This window comes from Pezoporus flaviventris, unplaced genomic scaffold (assembly GCF_033815535.1).
Source record: "Pezoporus flaviventris isolate CSIRO_AGI_PZ_B2104156 unplaced genomic scaffold, CSIRO_AGI_Pfla_v1 ptg000145l, whole genome shotgun sequence".
Classification (NCBI taxonomy): domain Eukaryota; kingdom Metazoa; phylum Chordata; class Aves; order Psittaciformes; family Psittacidae; genus Pezoporus; species Pezoporus flaviventris.
In genome coordinates, this window is record NW_026892693.1 from 172,201 (window position 1) to 189,399 (window position 17,199).

At 46.6% G+C, this 17,199-nt stretch overlaps 2 protein-coding genes across 2 annotated transcripts; one reads left to right on the plus strand and one right to left on the minus strand.

The window, feature by feature from the left end:
• The first annotated feature begins 1,257 nt into the window (after positions 1-1,257).
• Positions 1,258-2,235, plus strand: LOC133282892 (olfactory receptor 5AP2-like). Its single transcript, XM_061479253.1, has one exon. It carries the CDS (start codon positions 1,258-1,260, stop codon positions 2,233-2,235), a length of 978 nt encoding a protein of 325 aa, XP_061335237.1.
• Positions 2,236-12,247: 10,012 nt separating this feature from the next.
• Positions 12,248-13,174, minus strand: LOC133282891 (olfactory receptor 5G3-like). The gene has a single exon (XM_061479252.1). The coding sequence runs from the start codon at positions 13,172-13,174 to the stop codon at positions 12,248-12,250; it is 927 nt and encodes a 308-aa protein (XP_061335236.1).
• Positions 13,175-17,199: the final 4,025 nt, after the last annotated feature.

The following is a 17,199-nucleotide window of genomic DNA, read 5'->3' on the forward strand; positions in this document are numbered from 1 at the left end:
CAGGCATGGCTCACCCACTCCATGTCTCTCAGATGCCCAAGCACCACAATGCCTTTCAGAGGTGATTTCACACCCTTTGCTTTTCCTTCTCTTTGTTTTCCTGTGGTAAATCATGAGCAGCCCTGGAGGCTTCCTCCCAGCAGAGCACATGCAACTGTATTTACAGCCCCAGCACCACAAGCTGGGCTCTTGGAGTCTGCAGGAGCTCCCCTCTCTTCACATCAGGTGCTTAACAGAGCTGATGCCGGCACATAGACGTTCTCTGCTGCGTTGGGGATAAATCCTTGGCTCCTATCAGTCGGTGGCAGAGGACAGGCACAGGAGGTAACACCAACACAAAGCAGAGCCTCACCTGCACTGAGGCAGTGGGCTTTTTCTGCATGTCCTTGTGTAATCTGTGGTAAAGCTTTGTCAGAAAACAGGCTTACCAACGTGGGTTTTCTTTATGAAAGGGGGAGCTAAGGCTGATGTATATTGTGTTTCTTTTACATAGGCAGCTAAAACAAGATTCACTGATTTACTGAGTTAAATAAGGATGAATCTTATTCTGTCATAAAGAAATGCAGCATTTCCGATTATCAGCAGATTATAGTCACTAACAAATGAGCCTTTGGAATCAGCACATTTTAACATCAACTCGGCTTTCAAGCAAGCAGCTTAATGCCCGTGGGTTTAAGACGCTTTAGCCTGCTGGAGCTCACAAAGGTATAAAACATGATTTTACCAATGCATATTTCATCCTTTGCCAATGATCTCAAATACTTTGATAAATGTGATTTGGTGACTGGAATGATAATTGAAAGCCAAGGGAAAATATCCGGAGGTCATGCATGTGTAAGCTGGGGTTTCCCTGGGACTGGGACTTTCTCTTGCTCCAAGCTTGCGTGAACTCACCATGAGTTCCCTCTTAGCTGTCTTCTGACAAGAACTGCCTCCAAACTGAAAGTGAATAACGATTTGATTCCTCTTTTAAATCTCAAAAACAAGCATTAAATTAAATCCGTATTTTTAAGTGTCACATCTTAGAGAAACAAAAATGCCATTTGTTGCTTCAATGTTCTTACTGTTCATTTTTAAATACCTCAACTGAAAAACATGAAGTATACATAAATTGGGTCAGAAAATGTAGAAAAATATTCTAAAATGTGCCAGTTCCAATGGTTACTGATCGAGATTAGATATGGTCCAAAAGTGAACCACCATTTTTAATCAGTTTGATGTTTCTCTTCCTTTTGCCTCAACAGGTAACACCTGGTCATGGGAGGAAATCTCACCCAGAATAAATTCATCCTGTTGGGAATTACAGACAACCCATATGCACAGACTCCTCTTTTTGTCTTGTTTCTATTGATTTACATTGTCACTTTGGTGGGGAACGTTGGCATTGTCACATTGGTGCGGGTGTCTCCCAGCCTCCACACCCCCATGTACTTCTTCCTCACCCATTTTGCCTTCACTGACATCTGCTATTCCACAGTCATCTCCCCCAGGATGCTGGCAGACCTGTTATCAGAGGACAAATCCATTTCTTTCTCTGGCTGCATGATGCAGTTCCTCACCTTTGCTTTCTTTGCTACTACTGAGTGTCACCTCCTGGCCATGATGGCCTACGACCGACACGTTGCCATCTGCCATCCCCTGCTTTACGTGACCATCATCTCCAGACGCGTCTGCTGGCAGCTGGTAGCAACATCCTACCTATTTGCCTTCCTCACTGTTACCATCTGCACATGGTGCACGTTTGGAGGTCCCTTCTGTGGACCCAACCACATCGACCACTTCTTCTGCGACGTCGTCCCTGTGCTAAAGCTCGTGTGCTCTGACACCCACAGCAGTGAGATGGTCATCTTTGCTTTATTCACCATCAATGCGGTGTGTGCAAGTGTGGTCATTTTGCTCTCCTACATCTCTATCCTCCGCACTGTGCTGAGGATGTGCTCAGCACAGAGCAGGGCCAGAGCCTTCCACACCTGCGCCTCCCATTTGCTGGCTGTTGCCTTGTTATATGGGACATCATTCTTCACGTACCTACAACCTCCATCTAGCCACAGGAGTCTGGATAAAGTGGCCTCCATCTTCTATGCTGTGCTCATCCCCATGCTCAACCCCTTCATCTACAGCCTGAGGAACAGGGAGGTGATGGGGTCTCTGGTGAAATGCGGGAGGAGCTTTTTCAGCCGCTGGCAACACAGAAGATTTCTGTCATCCGGGACACGAACAGTTCATCTGAAGTGAGAAAGCCTATAGGGCACTAAAACAAAGGGATTTCTCCCAGTAAACCCCATGATTTGATGTAGATGCTTCCACGCTTCCTGCACAAAACTCAATTACAGTTTTTAATGAGATATAGATCCCCCAAATCACAATTTCCTTCCTTGGAAGGAAGCCAAAAGGACAGGAACCTCAAACTTCAATTCACTTCATAGTCAGCAGCCTGTAGGAAGAAATTACCCTCAATTATCCCAGGCCTCTTTCCCTCACAGGAAACACCAATCGCCTTGATACAGTTATAACTTTTGTCACTGATAAAGACATCTTTTTCTTGCAGGATTCTTGACCTTGTCCCTCAGCACCAATAAAATTCCTCCCTCTTACCTGTGAGCTCTTTATTAAAGCTGCTGGCGTGGGAGGGAAGAGGCAGTGTAGTTTTACATCTGCTTGCTGAAAAAGAGTCAGAGAAAAGGTTTCAAAAGATTCATTGCATTTGTTTGTGCCTTTCAGAGGGAAGAAGCTGGTGGGAATGAAGATCTCAAGCTGCACCTTTGAATATCAGGGGGAATCCCTCCCAGGGCTGCAGCTTTACAGGAGATTTCATTTAAAGTAAAAAGTTGCAGACAATATAATTCATAATAGAGGCTGATGAACTGTGCTGAGACAACCCAGTGTTAGGGACATTTTGGGCACATCAAGATCTCCTCCCATTCATTGTAAGTGGTGTTTTACATTCATCTGAAATAACCTTTTACCTAAATGGTGAGAGAAATGCAATTCCACTTGGAGATAAGCACCCATATCCCATGTCCATGCCCTGCTCATGCTCAAGCACACCACGAAAACCAAATTGTCTATTTCACATTAGAAATAAGTTTGTAGGAAGCTTCCATAAATGAAAGAACACAGAATTGATGGTAACTGAGAGCTCTCTGGGTCTCAATAAAGCCAAAACACACTGATGGGGGGGAATATCTTTCCTTTAGCTGTTGTGAGTGAGAATTAACTTATATTGGGAAAGTATATGGATGGTGAACAGAATTATTACATGCTCAGAAAAACAACAGTATGGAAGCATGAACTGTCATAGGTGTGGGGACAACGTGGCTTCGACCTGCAGTCAATGAAGGAGCCAGAGTCTGTACCATTAAATGCTAAAGGGCTTGGCACCTTTGATATCAGAGAGCTTCCTTCAAAACTTTCACCATGTCTTGTTTTCTTCCATTTTGTCGGATATTTTGGCTTACACTATGCATATAGAATCATGGAGCCACAGAAAGCCCAGGCTGGGCCTCAAAAGATCATCTGGTCTGAGCTTCTGTGGAAACAGGAGTCTAAATGAGCAGTGTCATGTGGAGGGCTCATCGCTGCTTGATGAATTAGCCCACTCTGGTGTCCTTATTTCCCCTTGGGTTTAAGAAAGTTTCCAATTCAGAGACAACTGAAATGCTCAAACATTTACCCAGACTGGATGCTACTTCACTCATAGAGGACCTGGATTGCCTTTGTCTTGTGTGGAGGAACCTGCTCAGTGGGCTGGCAATAGAAACCTCAGTTTAACATGCCAGGGAGGCAGCATGGTGAATTCCAGCAACACAAGAAACAGGCTTGAGGTTTTGGAAATACATTTCATACTGAGAGCATCATTGCACAAATTCTGTTTCAATCTTTGCAGAGAAGGGATCTATAAAATACAGCAACCCCTGGCTGTAGGCCCAAAGTTCCCACATCAAACACATGACAGGGATCCTCTGCATAAATGGTTCTGATACCTCAAATAGCAATCACCTTTTTGGCAGGAAGAGCTGGACATGGGTCTCTTTGCCCTGTGCTTCAGGTGCTGTTAGATCAGCCTAAATGTTTTGGAGAAGAACATTGGTTTTTGTGGAGATGATTCAAAACCTGGCCTCTATTGACATGAGCATTAAAGATGATATTCATATGACAGCCTCGTTAACCTAACAATTAGTTAGCAATTCTCATCTATAAGTAACATATAGTCCTTTCAGATCATCCAGTCCCAGCACCCTGCCATGAGCAGGGACACCTTTTGCTAGAGCAGGTTGCTCCAAGCCCCTGTGTCCAACGTGGCCTTGAACACTGCCAGGGATGGAGCATTTACCACTCTTTTGGGCAACCAGAAGTGCTGTCCCAGTTACTTCTTCACGATGATGTCTGCACCACACAGCCGTAATTCCATAGTTCTAGACCATTATCTCAATGAAACATTCACATGAGCATCGCTAGGTGGATCAGAATGGAGGAACCATGTCAGGAATCATAAAGGCATCTGGGATTGAATTCAGTTGCCTGAACATTGACTATTAACACCATGGAGGAGACCCTGGGTCTGCCTCTGAGCTTTCAGATGTTGCTCCAGAATGACCCAACTGTTCTGAAGGTTGCATGATGTACATGTCAAGTGCATGGCAATGCCCTGGGCCCTTCAGGACAGAGCAAATGGCACCACATTTCTATATAAGGGAGAGCAAACCTGACCTGGGGCATATCACTGCATCTGTCTCCTTCCCTTCAACTTAAATGATAGTTTTCCAACCACTTCTAGGAAAACATGCAAAGAAATGGTTTGTCAGTCCTTCAATTATCGTATATGTTTTCCTCCTCTATGAGGTTTTAGTCCAACTGAATGGAAAACTAAAATACCTCTTTCAAGAGTGTTGGGAGGAGGGATTAGGAGATCTGAAGTAGTTTCACCTTCTTCGAATTTAGATACTTAAAAGTTGAGTCCAATGCCTGAGCACCCTCTGGGGCAGGAATTGTTCCTCAGCTCCATCTAAACCTGCCCTGGTGCAGCTTGAGGCCCTTAACTCTTGTCCTGTCTTTTGGATTAAAACAAACTGCAAACAGGTTTGAGGGGGGCAGCTGATGCAGTTTGACCTCCAGGAGGCCTTCACATCCTGACTGGAATTAGATTAATCCAGACAAAGCTATTCTGAGATGCACATACCATGGAGAGAGGGTGCACGGTACAAGTGCTTCTGATGTTCAGACCTGCTCTGGACCACATCCACCCTCACCAGCTGCCCTAGGATGGGATAAAACATCCTCTTATTTCTATCCATTCTAGAAGGGACCTGACTGTCTCATAACTAGACAATGAATTTTAGATGTTGAGTCAGGTGACCCCATTCCCATGCTTATTCTCCAATCCCAAACCCATAACGGTAGGAAAATCACAGTTATGAAAGCCAGACAAACATGGAGGATGGATGTAGTGGACTTCAACTTGCCTCAGTTTAACAGTTTAAGAACATTTTTAACAGGTAAAGAACTAAAGAGAGACAAATAAATCCATCCCAAGGCAACTAATAACAAGGAATTTAATGTATGAGGTGTCCTTGAGGAGGTTGAAAAGTGAAGAGAAATGCAATGAGCTTCCCCAGCTCCCTTTATTAGGGGTCAAAAGCAGGAAGGGACAAAGCACCCCATTAGCAAGAACCACATGATCTGCACATGTCATGAAGACAGGGATGTGTCTTTAAAGAGAGAGTAGGACCAAGCTAGCATGGGCACAGAAAGCCCTCCAGCAGGCCCGAGATCCAGGCTTTCACAACACAAGCACTCACAGCTATTTCCATCACAAGTGATGCTGCTCACTTTGCCAAAGCAAGAAGTGGTCCTTGGGGACCAAGCACCCTTCCAGGAGTCACCAGCTTTAACAAGACCTTCTGGGGTTTACCAAGGAAGTTTCCTCATCACCACGAAAGCTTCTCAGAAGACTTGGATGTGACTTCCCTCATTCTTCATAACAAGCCATCAGAGATTAATTAGCTGGGGATAACAAGAAAGAAACTTTCTTCTTTGTTAACAGCAAAGTTCACTTCTACAGCTGCCTTGCTTGACAGAGATGGCTCATGCCCAAAGCCAGTGAGCTGGAGGGTCAGTGTGTTGGCATGTTTGGGTATTAAGGACAATTTCGTGGGCCTCTATCATAGAATCCCAGCCTGGTTTGTGTTGAAAGGGAGCTTAAAGCTCATCCAGCTCCAACCCCTGCCACGGGCAGGGACCCCTTCCACTGGAGCAGCTTGCTCCAAGCCCCTGTGTCCAACCTGGCCTTGAACACTGCCAGGGATGGGGCAGCCACAGCTTCTCTGGGCACCCTGTGCCAGCGCCTCAGCACCCTCCCAGGGAAGAGCTTCTGCCTCAGAGCTCATCTCAGTCTCCCCTCTGGCAGGTTCAAGCCATTCCCCTTGGCCTGTTCCTGCAGGCACCTGTCCTAAGCCCCTCTCCATGTTTCCTGAAACCCCTTTAGGCACAGCTTTATGGGGAAAAGTTCCTTTCTTATGGCTCTGAAAAGAGCAAACCAACACTAGTATCTTCTAGGCAATAATTTCCTATCCATCCATGCAGAATAGAAACCCCTCATCAGGAAGTTAATATCTGTTATTAGAAACCTTTATAAAAGCAAACACACAGCCAGGACACTGCCAACATCCATTTTGCTTTCCTATTCTGTCCAGGAAGTGATTTATGCATGCCGAGCTTTGAAGCTCTACTGCATTAGACATTACTGACCAACAGAAATGATTGAGGACAGGTTGGATGGGGCTTGCAGCAACCTGCTCTACTGGAAGGTGTTCTGCTCATGGCAGGTGTTGGAACTGGGTGAGCTTTAAGCTCCCTTCCAACCCAAACCATTCCATGGTTGTATGAAAAGCTGCTTTCACCTCCTCACTTTTGAGTGGGGTTTCTCAAGGACCCCAACACATCAGCACAGTGAGCTGATGCTTCCCATTAGGCTTAAACTGACTCTTCAGGCTATGGCCTCTGTCTGCTCTGAACACAACCCACATTGTAGCTGTGTCTGCCCAGCACCCTTCACTGCAAGGGCAGAGAACCATCCACTTTTTCCAGAAGAAACCCCTGATATGGATGTTTAAAATAGATCCAAGCTGAATCAAAGCCCCCACATGCATCCTTGTCTCCATAAGGGGAACCTTCTGTGACTAATTCAGACGTGGAAACCTACAATTAGATAGAATATCCCCTTGGTCCAATGTGACTCAACTCTCAAACCCTGGAATGAGAAATCCTGAGCAAGCTGCAGCTGGGATGGAAAATAAGCTTGGCCTGGATGGAAACACTTAAGGAGAAGAGGAGGTGATGGGGGATTTCCGGACAACACTGAGAGTCTTTGAGCCATGAAACAAGTTGGGCACGTCAGCATACAACATATGGCCAGAAGCGTGGAGCATCTGTGTCATCAGCTCCAGATGGCATCCAAGGAAAAGCCAACACTGCTCAGGCAGTGCCTTGAAAGGCTGTTCCTGCACCAAGTTGTATGACTGCTTATCACACAGGATAAAATTCCACCCTCTCCCTAGGTCAGAATGGTGGAAGCTTCCCATGGAGCAGGCCCATCCAGAAAAGCAAGACGCCCAGATATATCCTATGGAGGAAATAAGCACATTACCTATGAGAAATGAAGTAGATGAGTTCATGAAGCTGAGAGCTGGTCTGCATAAGGTTCCCCACCACCATGCTGATGGAGATGAGTAAAACAGGCACAAAGAGCAGCTTCTACGGGTTGGGGAAGCCCAAGAGGACAAACGTGGTCACACTCAAGTGCTTTCCTCCAGCCACTCTCTGGGCAGCAGGAGACAAAGAAACATGGGAAGAGGTTGAATCACTTCTCCCAGCTCATAGGGGCACACAGTGCATGAGGTTAATGCAGGATTTGGGGTTTCCTTTAGGACTGCACCCAATTCCTGGGAGATAAAACCATGATGGTTGAAGGTCCTAAATAATACACTGAAAAATGATACCTTGACAAAAGAATAGTCAATAGTTCCTATAAGCTAAAACCTCATCTTAGAGCTTAAAATATAAAGGTCTGACTGGCCTGTTATGGAAAGAATTGGTCCTGCAAAAGATAAGCATCTTCTCATGAGCATCCAAAATCTTTTTAAGAAGTCCGCAAGTTTGGGATGATTTCTTTCCTGTTTGTGGGAGCTGTTCTTATTTAAGGACAAGTAAATACAATAATATCATGCCTTAATTTGCCACAAGAATTAGTGTTGCATTAAATAGATAAGAGGTCACATTGCAGTGATTTTTTTACTCTGTAGTGATGTTTGAGTCGATTAAGGTGAGACCAGAATCCCTGAATGCAATTCCATGTACTTGTAGCTTCAAGGGAAAACCCACCCCCTTCTCATCTGAATTATTTTTCCATATATTTCTTCCTCTGTTCTTACTTCTATTTTAAGAAAATGTGTGTATATATAGATGTACACGAGATGACCACTGTTCATGTTAACCTGAAATATGCAGACCTTAAAATGATGAGGAGACAACCTTAAAATATGCATATTGCCTGCTGAGAAATGAGCATTCCTCCTCCTTCCCCTACCACTTCCTTCTTTCCATCAGCCCCTTTCCAAGCAAGATGACCATCTCTTCAGCACAATTCATCTTCTCCCTCCACCCTTCCCAAAGCAGCTTTTACTTCCCCATTCCCCAGCCTGGGCTCAGATGTTCATTGCACAAAGTCCCTTGACTCACCCCCAGTGCTCTTCTCATGTTGCTGGTGGGTGCCTTTGCTGCAAGGACACATTGATGGCTCATTTCAACTCAGTGGACACCACAACCACCTTGTCCCTCTCTGATAAACTGCCCCCCAGCCTGTCTTGGTGCTTAGAGCACCTCTTCCCCATGGACAGGGCACAGCACTTTCCCTATTTAAGTCTGTGTGATTCCATCTGCCCATTTCGGACCCCAAACGGGCTTTTGAAACAACATTTTGCATCATATACCTCAAGATTTAAATATCCTCAGGGTGGCTTTTCCTGCTTGCAAAAGAAGGAAATGAAACCAAGAGTGGGACCTGCTCCTTATAGAGAAAAGCAGCTGACAGCAGACAGGGCTTTGCTAAAGCTTTAACACCTTCAAAGGGGTTCAGAAGATCCAGCTGAAGTTGTCTACACTCACCTCAGGCAGGGGGATGAAGGCAGCTGCTGTTTCCCATTGCTAATGGCTCACACACTCAATGGCCATCTCCTCATCCTCATTCTTCTCCTTCACCTTGGATAGTACTTACATAACTAAGTTAGAGCTACATAAACAGTAGACATCTCAAACACCTTGCATCTAACAACACCACTGAAACCAGCCATTCTCAATACCACAGCTTGTCTAAACATCACCCATCCCACATCAAATACTCACATCTTGTCACACACAGAAGCATCCTTTCCTCTGTGGTATCTGGTTTGCACACACAGGCTGACACTGCAGGTGGCTAAAGCCACCTAAACCCAGTCCTGCCAATGGCTCTGTCTGCCCTTGCTCAAACCAACCTTCCCCTTCTCACTTTGACCCTGTCTCCACATACAAGAAATGCAAATTGCTCTTTCTTGAGTTCAAAAATCAGAATTCCAGACAGGTTTGGACTGGGAGGGACTTTAAAGCTCCTCCAGCTCCAACCCCAACCCCTTCCACTGGAGCAGTTTGCTCCAAGCCCCTGTGTCCAACCTGCCCTTGAACACTGCCAGGGATGGGGCAACCACAGCTTCTCTGGGCACCCTGTGCCAGCGCCTCAGCACCCTCACAGGGAAGAGCTTCTGCCTCAGAGCTTATCTCAAGCCACCCCCATATCTTTCCAAGCCATCAATAGTGGTAAAGGCAGACACAGAGATGAACTCACCAGTGTTTGAAGATCTCCTTGCTTCTTCCACCACCAACCCCAGAAGGTTTCTTCACTCCATTATAGCGGTGGTGTCTAAAAGAATCCACACTAATATCCCCCAGTTCATTTTCAAAAACTAAGATAACATGGCCAACAGTTTTAAAGGGAGTACTGAAATCAAACTGAATTTATCCTTTTTATTTCTACACCAAGGGAAACTAAGGTAGCTCAGCTTCCAGCCACCCTACAGACAGCAGCTTGGTACTCCATGTTCCTGGAGTCTCCTATACACCTAGAACCCACACACTGGAGAGGAACCACATGCCCAGTGCAGGATCTATGCAATTGAAGCCCAAGTCTTCAAACCCTTTGCAATCAAAAGGGAAAAACCATACTTCCCTTGCTTCAGGACATTTCTTAACTCACCAGCTAAAAGAGACATAGCAAAGACCTCCAAAAACTAACCCAGTCACCCTCCTTAAGACATGACTTACATTAAGACCCAAAAGTGAGTGTATCTCCTTACCTATTTATGAGCCAAGGTCCCATTACAGCTGATGAGACTCAGGCCAATGCAATCAGCAGAGCTCATTCAGATCTCTTCACCTGGAGCAATGGAGGTGTCTGCCTTGCAGTGAGGGGCATGAACCCCACCAAATCTCCCTCAACACTAAAGGGAGCTGATGGACCCAGTAAACACATAGAGGTGACATGGTGCATTCCAATGTAAGGAGATAAGTGCTTGCCCAAGGACATTTGAGGTGATTCCTAAATCCAGTCACTAAGTACCCAAAGAAGGGGAGGTAGCTCATGTGGTGTTTGCTCTGCTCTCCTGGTCAGATGATAACCCCATTGAAGGCAGTGGCAGCCCTTAGACACAGCAAACCACTGGTTTCCTTACACACAACAAGGAACAAAATCTGGTTGTGAGAGCAGCAGCTCCAATGTGAAGCCACAATGAGCAGAGTGATAGGGTTGTAACCACAGACTTGTGTTTTCAAGACACTAAGAGCTCATGTTCCTGTTTAAACACTTGGTGATGGTGAAGGAGAGAGCAGCTGGACATAAAGTCATTGAATATTGTTGTAGAAGGCACCAGAGAGATCTTATTGTGGCCTATCAGTACATTAAGGGTACTACAGGAAACCTGGAGAGGGGCTTTGGACAAGGGCCTGTAGAGGAGTCTGAGGGGAGACTGAGCTGAGCTCTTAGGCAGAAGCTCTTCCCTGGGAGGGTGCTGAGGCGCTGGCACAGGGTGCCCAGAGAAGCTGTGGCTGCCCCATCCCTGGCAGTGCTCAAGGCCAGGTTGGACACAGGGGCTTGGAGCAAGCTGCTCCAGTGGAAGGGGTTGGGGTTGGAGCTGGAGGAGCTTTAACGTCCTTCCAGCCTAACCCGTTCTATGATTCTATGGCTGTAGCATAGCCCAGAGGCTCAGCAATGCCTCCAGGTTTTAGCATGGTCCTGGTAGAGACTGCAGTTCTATGAGCTGAGGTAATGCACACTCTTTAGTGTTTGAGGGGCTTTTTATCTATATAAATGTATATATGTATATTTATGTATATAAGCTATATAACAGCTCTCTGTACAGGAAGACAGCAGAAGAGAGGTCAAGGCAGGCAATGCCATTGCTCCAGGCTGGGATGTGCCATTGTGGGATGCCAAGTGTCAGGTGTGAAGGCTGCTGGGCAACACCATAGCTCCTACACTCTGCTGTGCTCAGGCTTACATGGAGTTCACAGCTTTTATTGCTGTCAACAGGGAAATGGAAAGCAAAGATATGGAGCAGTGGATGGGGGTTCCTTGATAGTATCCACCTTTTGGTGGGGGTTCATCGCTACCATGTCTTAAAACTCTTTCAAAGCACCTTCATTCATAATAGAGGTCACACAAGTACCACTTTTAATGTAAATTCTTTGCTGTCCAAAATGTAATGAGGTGAATGGAGCTGAAAATCATTGAAGGAGGTTTGAGAATCAGAACTTACAAAAACTTCCTATGCAGTGTGCCAGCTATTTGCTGCCAACTCTGTTTACCTTCCAGAAGATGTTTGTATCCTTTTCTTATGACCCTCAATGACTTCACAGCACTGTCTAGAAATGGAGTTTGATTTAGTGGAACAGTAGAATTCACTCCCTGTTTATTCTGATTCGCCAAGCAAAAGGGGACCAACACAAAACACAGCTCATACCTTGCTTCAGGGCAATTGTAAAACCTTTTGCAATGCTCTTATTTGTATTCTCAGCTGGTGATATCAAAGCAGGAGGTGTATCACCTAAGTTCAGATGCAGAAGACCTCCCATATGTGGTCCCTTTCAGACACTTCAGAAACAGCTTAGCATCCCCCTCATATCTTCATTGTACCTGAGCCTGAACTTAAAACAGTCAAGATCACTTTATTTTCATGAGTATTCTCAAAGCCTCCTTCACCTCCTTATTCCTCAGGCTGTAGATCAAGGGGTTCAACATGGGAGTCACCAAGGTGTAGAGCACCACAGCCCATTTATCTGCTGCTCTTGAGCTGTCTGAGCTGGGGTTTAAGTAAGTGAAGAAGGATGCCCCATAGAAGATGCTGACAGTGGTGAGGTGGGAGGTGCAGGTGGAGAAGGCTTTGTGCTTGCCCTCGGCTGAATTGATGCTCAGGATGGTGGCGATGATGGCCACGTAGGAGAGCAGGACAACCAGGCTGCAGGACACACCAAAGAGAGATGCTGCAGTGGTCAGGATGATGTGGCTGAGGGTGGTGTCAGAGGTGGAGAGGGAGATGAGGGGGGAAATGTCACAGAAGAAGAGGTCGATGGTGCTGGAGCTGCAGAAGGACAGGGTGGACATGCTGATGGTCTGTCCCACACCATTGGTCAGCCCCATGAGGTACGAGCCAGTCACCAGCTGGAAACAGCACTTTGGGGACATGACAAGGGGGTACAGCAGGGGATGGCAAATGGCCACGTAACGGTCATAGGCCATTGCAGCCAGCAGAAAGCTTTCACTTATCCCAAAAAAATCAAAGAGGAAGACCTGAGTCACGCAGCCAGCATAAGCAATGCTCTTCTTCTCTGACATCAAGTCAACCAACAACTTGGGGGTGATGACAGTGGAAGAACAGAGGTCTACAAAGGCCAGGTTGCTCAGGAAATAATACATGGGGGAGTGGAAGTGGGGGCTGGCCCTGGTTAAGATGATGATGCCCAAGTTGCCCGTGATGGTGACAAGGTAGGTGAGCAGGAAGAGCAGGAACAAGTTGAGCTGAGTCACCGGGTCCTCTGTGAACCCCGCCAGGCTGAACTGGGTCACTTGGGTGCAATTGCTTTGTGCCATGGGCTGGATGGTGCTTTGTGGGTGAGCTCCTGGCTGGAGGTTTCTTCTCCAAGAGGCAGGGATGTGCCAGGTGGAAAAGCCTCTGTGTGGTGGGAGCTGCTCAGAGACAGTCCTGCAGGATGGAAAGGGAGAGTTCAGGCACAGCTCAGTGAGGAACAGGTTGGTGAAAGTCCTGTGCCAGCACAGGTAGAACAAAGGGGTGCTCAAGCAGTTGAACACCATGGCACAACGTGGTGTGTGCTCCTCTGGCTCACCTTGAGATGTTGAGCAATGACCTCTGTGGAAAGCAGTGGGGAGGTCACACACCTGAGTAGCTTTACCTTAGTGCTGCACTTCCTTGACTGCATTCGTGCTGAGCCTGGGGCTTGGAGACCATCCGGCTCAACCTGGAACACAGAGAAACGTGGTGCTTTCACAGTGCAGAGCTGATCCTTCATCCTCTCACGAACATTGGCCAACCACCCGCTCTTTCCCTCTTTGCTCGGGCTTCTTGATAACTGGAAACTGGACTGAGTTCCTGACCTATGGAAAGTGCAGGTTGCCTGGGGTTTGGAGCAGCCTGCTCTAGTGAAAGTTGATCCTGTCCATGGCAAGGGGCTCCAGATGCATCACCTCTGATTTCCCATCAACCAGAACCATACTATTAACCTGTGCATTCTTACACAAAGGTTGAGATTGGTTTCCCCTCACTCCTGACACACTCTGTCAGATCTAAAACCTTTTCGTGGTTCTTTAACCTTTCCCTTGAGTCTTCAGTAGAAAGAGGGTTCAAGAAATCTTTTCTTGAACACATGCTTTGGGGGAAAAAAAATCATCTTTTGGAGCTGCCTCATCTCAGCAATGGGGAGCACCCTGAATGTCCTGTACAGGAAAGCTTCTGATGCTCACCCAGGAAACATCTGTGCTCAGAGGAGAGGAAGCCTCCTGAGGGTGCTCTCCAAACCTGCCTTCTCAGCAGCAGCATGGGGAGCACACAGCACAAGCAGCTCCCTGGGAAGCCCAGAGCATCATCAAGAAGCCCAGGACCCTGAAGTAGGGCAGGACATGAAGACAGGAGCTGCTGCTTGTTGGCAAGAGAGAAGCACAGGAGAAAGATGGGCTGGAAGATGCTGCCCCTCACTTACATCTCAGCTCTGTCTCTGCTGCCCTCCTGATGCTCTCGGAGATGGATGTGAAGATGAACGTGCCTGGAGCTGTGCAGGGAGCCTGGGAATGAACCAGCATCAGCAAACCCCCTTCCTATTTCAAGTGATGTGGGGATGTGGGACTGTGAATCTCTTTGGTCCCCAGGAGGTGACAAAGCCCACAGCAGGTCATTATCTCTTCTCTGTATTGATTAGTTTGGAAGAGGAGAAGTGTACCCAGAGGAGATGACCTCAGCTTGAACAAGCAACAGGGCTTTGGGCTCCCTTAGAGCAAGGCACAGAACAAGCCCAGCTTTGACATCCACTTTTGGAGCATTTCTGAGGCAGTAACAGCTTCACAGGGGCCATGGTTGACATTATCATGGCAGGGAGAGGAGCAGAACCAGGGAAGCTGGTATCAGTGTCCATCAGCAATCCCAGCACCACAGGCAATGAACCAGGTTTCCACCCATCTTCAATTCCTTGTACTCAAACCATAGCTCACAAGTTTGGCTGCAAAGGAGCCAACAGAAGATCATGGTGACCTTGATAACGGTGAGGTAAATGCTGTCCTCTGCTTCTTGTCCATGCAAACATCAATGCTCACATCACCCAAGGCACTCAGGTTGGTCAGGCGTGACTTTTCCTTGGTACCTCTGTGCTGGCTGCTCATGGTCACCCTCCTGTCCTTCCTCTGGAACAGATGAGGTGTGTGGTAAAGGACTTAAATGGGAGGCAACAGGGGAAAAAGGCCTTTCTGAAGGGATGCTTTAGGGTTGCCCCTGTCACTGGTGACTCTGATAGATGCTTCCAAGCCCATCACAGAATCCCAGCCTGGTTTGTGTTGGAAGGGACCTTAAAGCTCCTCCAGCTCCAACCCCTTCCACTGGAGCAGCTTGCTCCAAGCCCCTGTGTCCAACCTGCCCTTGAACACTGCCAGGGATGGAGCATTTACCACTGCTTTGGGCAACCAGAAGTCATGAAGTAACGTGTGCCTGTTCCCGACCTGTCCCTGTTATTTCTTCACGATGATGTCTGCACCACACAGCCGTAATTCCATAGTCCTAGACCATTATCTCAATGAAACATTCACATGAGCATCGCTAGGTGGATCAGAATGGAGGAACCATGTCAGGAATCATAAAGGCATCTGGGATTGAATTCAGTTGCCTGAACATTGACTATTAACACCATGGAGGGGACCCTGGGTCTGCCTATGAGCTTTCAGATGTTGCTCCAGAATGACCCAACCCTTCTGAAGGTTGCACGATGTGCATGTTAAGTGCATGGCAATGTCCTTGGCCCTTCGGTGTTAGTAATAGGTGAAATTGTGAGTTGAAACAATAGTACAAAGAGAAAAGATGATTATATTTGAAAATCTGCTAATTAGTATAGGGTTTCTTTGTATTAAGAACCAGTTGAAATTCTGCTATTATGTATCTTAGTTACTTTATAACTAAAAGTTATAAGCAATTAACGTAGCCATATATGGGGAAGGGTATATGGGTGGATCCAGGGGAGTATTGTGAGACTCTACCGAAGCAGAACTCACGAAGGTACTAGGAGTAGTCAAGTGAAAATAAGAGAATGCTGGCATCCACATAATGACTGGGACATGCCCAAGGAACAGAAAAGTGAACAGGACGACCTGAGGAAGATTTCTTACTTCATCCGAGGAAGACTCCTTACTTCATCAGGACGACCACCAGAGGGGGGCTGCGCAAGCGCAGAAGAGGCTGATGTCGTAATAGACTGATGTGGCAATCCTTAATGCATATGTATTAGTCAGTGATGTAATCTGTGTTGAATATGTATTAGTGATGACATTTTAGTGTCTAAATTGACAGCGATGTGACGGGGTGGAAGCCAGATTTGGGTGCATGCCCCTGGTTTCCCAGCGCTGCAATAAGGCACCTCATATAACCATCCCGGTGGTTATGTGTCAGCTCTTACGCTAACATCAGGACAGATCAAACAGCACCACATATCTATATGAGGACAACCAAACCTGACCTCGGGCATTTCACTGCATCTGTCTCCTTCCCTGCAACTTAACTGGTAGTTTTCACCACAACTTACAGGAAAATATAAAAAAAAAAAAGGTGGTTTCTTGGTTTTTAAATTATCTTATTTTTCCCCTTTATAAAGTTTTAGTCCAACTGAAAAGAAAACTAAAATACCTCTTTTAAGAGTGCTGGGAGGAGGGATTAGGAGATCTGAGGTAGTTTCATCTTCTTCGAATTTAGATAATTAAAAGTTGAGTCATTCAATCAGAGTTTTGTGTCTCCATCTGTGCTCAGTGAAGGTGTGTTTCTGTATCTCTAGTATTTGTTCAGATAAAGAGAGCAGCTTCAAGAGTTCAAGTTGGAAGAGACACTCACACACACAGCGTCCTCCCCTCACTGTTGCCATGCCCATCAGAGGCTGGGGTCAGGCTGCATGAGCTGGGCTCCTTTTAGACCCTTAGAATCAACCAGGTTGGAAAAGCCCTTCAAGCTCATCCAGTCCAACCATTGCCCAGCCCTGTCAAGGCCACCACTAACCCATGGCAATGAGGGCCTCGTCTCCACAGTGTGTGAACACTCGCAGGGACTGCGACTCCGTCACTGCCCTGGGCAGCCTGTTCCCATGCCTGAGCACCCTCTGGGGCAGGAATTGTTCCTCAGCTCCATCTAAACCTGCCCTGGTGCAGCTTGAGGCCGTTTCCTCTTGTCCTGTCTTTTGGATTAAAACAAACTGAAAATAGGTTTGAGGGGGGCAGCTGATCCAGTTTGACCTCCATAAGGTATTCAGATCCTGACAGGAATTAGTTTAATCCACAGAAAATTATTCAGAGATGCACATACCATGGACAGAGGGTACATGGTACAAGTCCTTCTGATGTTCAGACCTGCTCTGGAC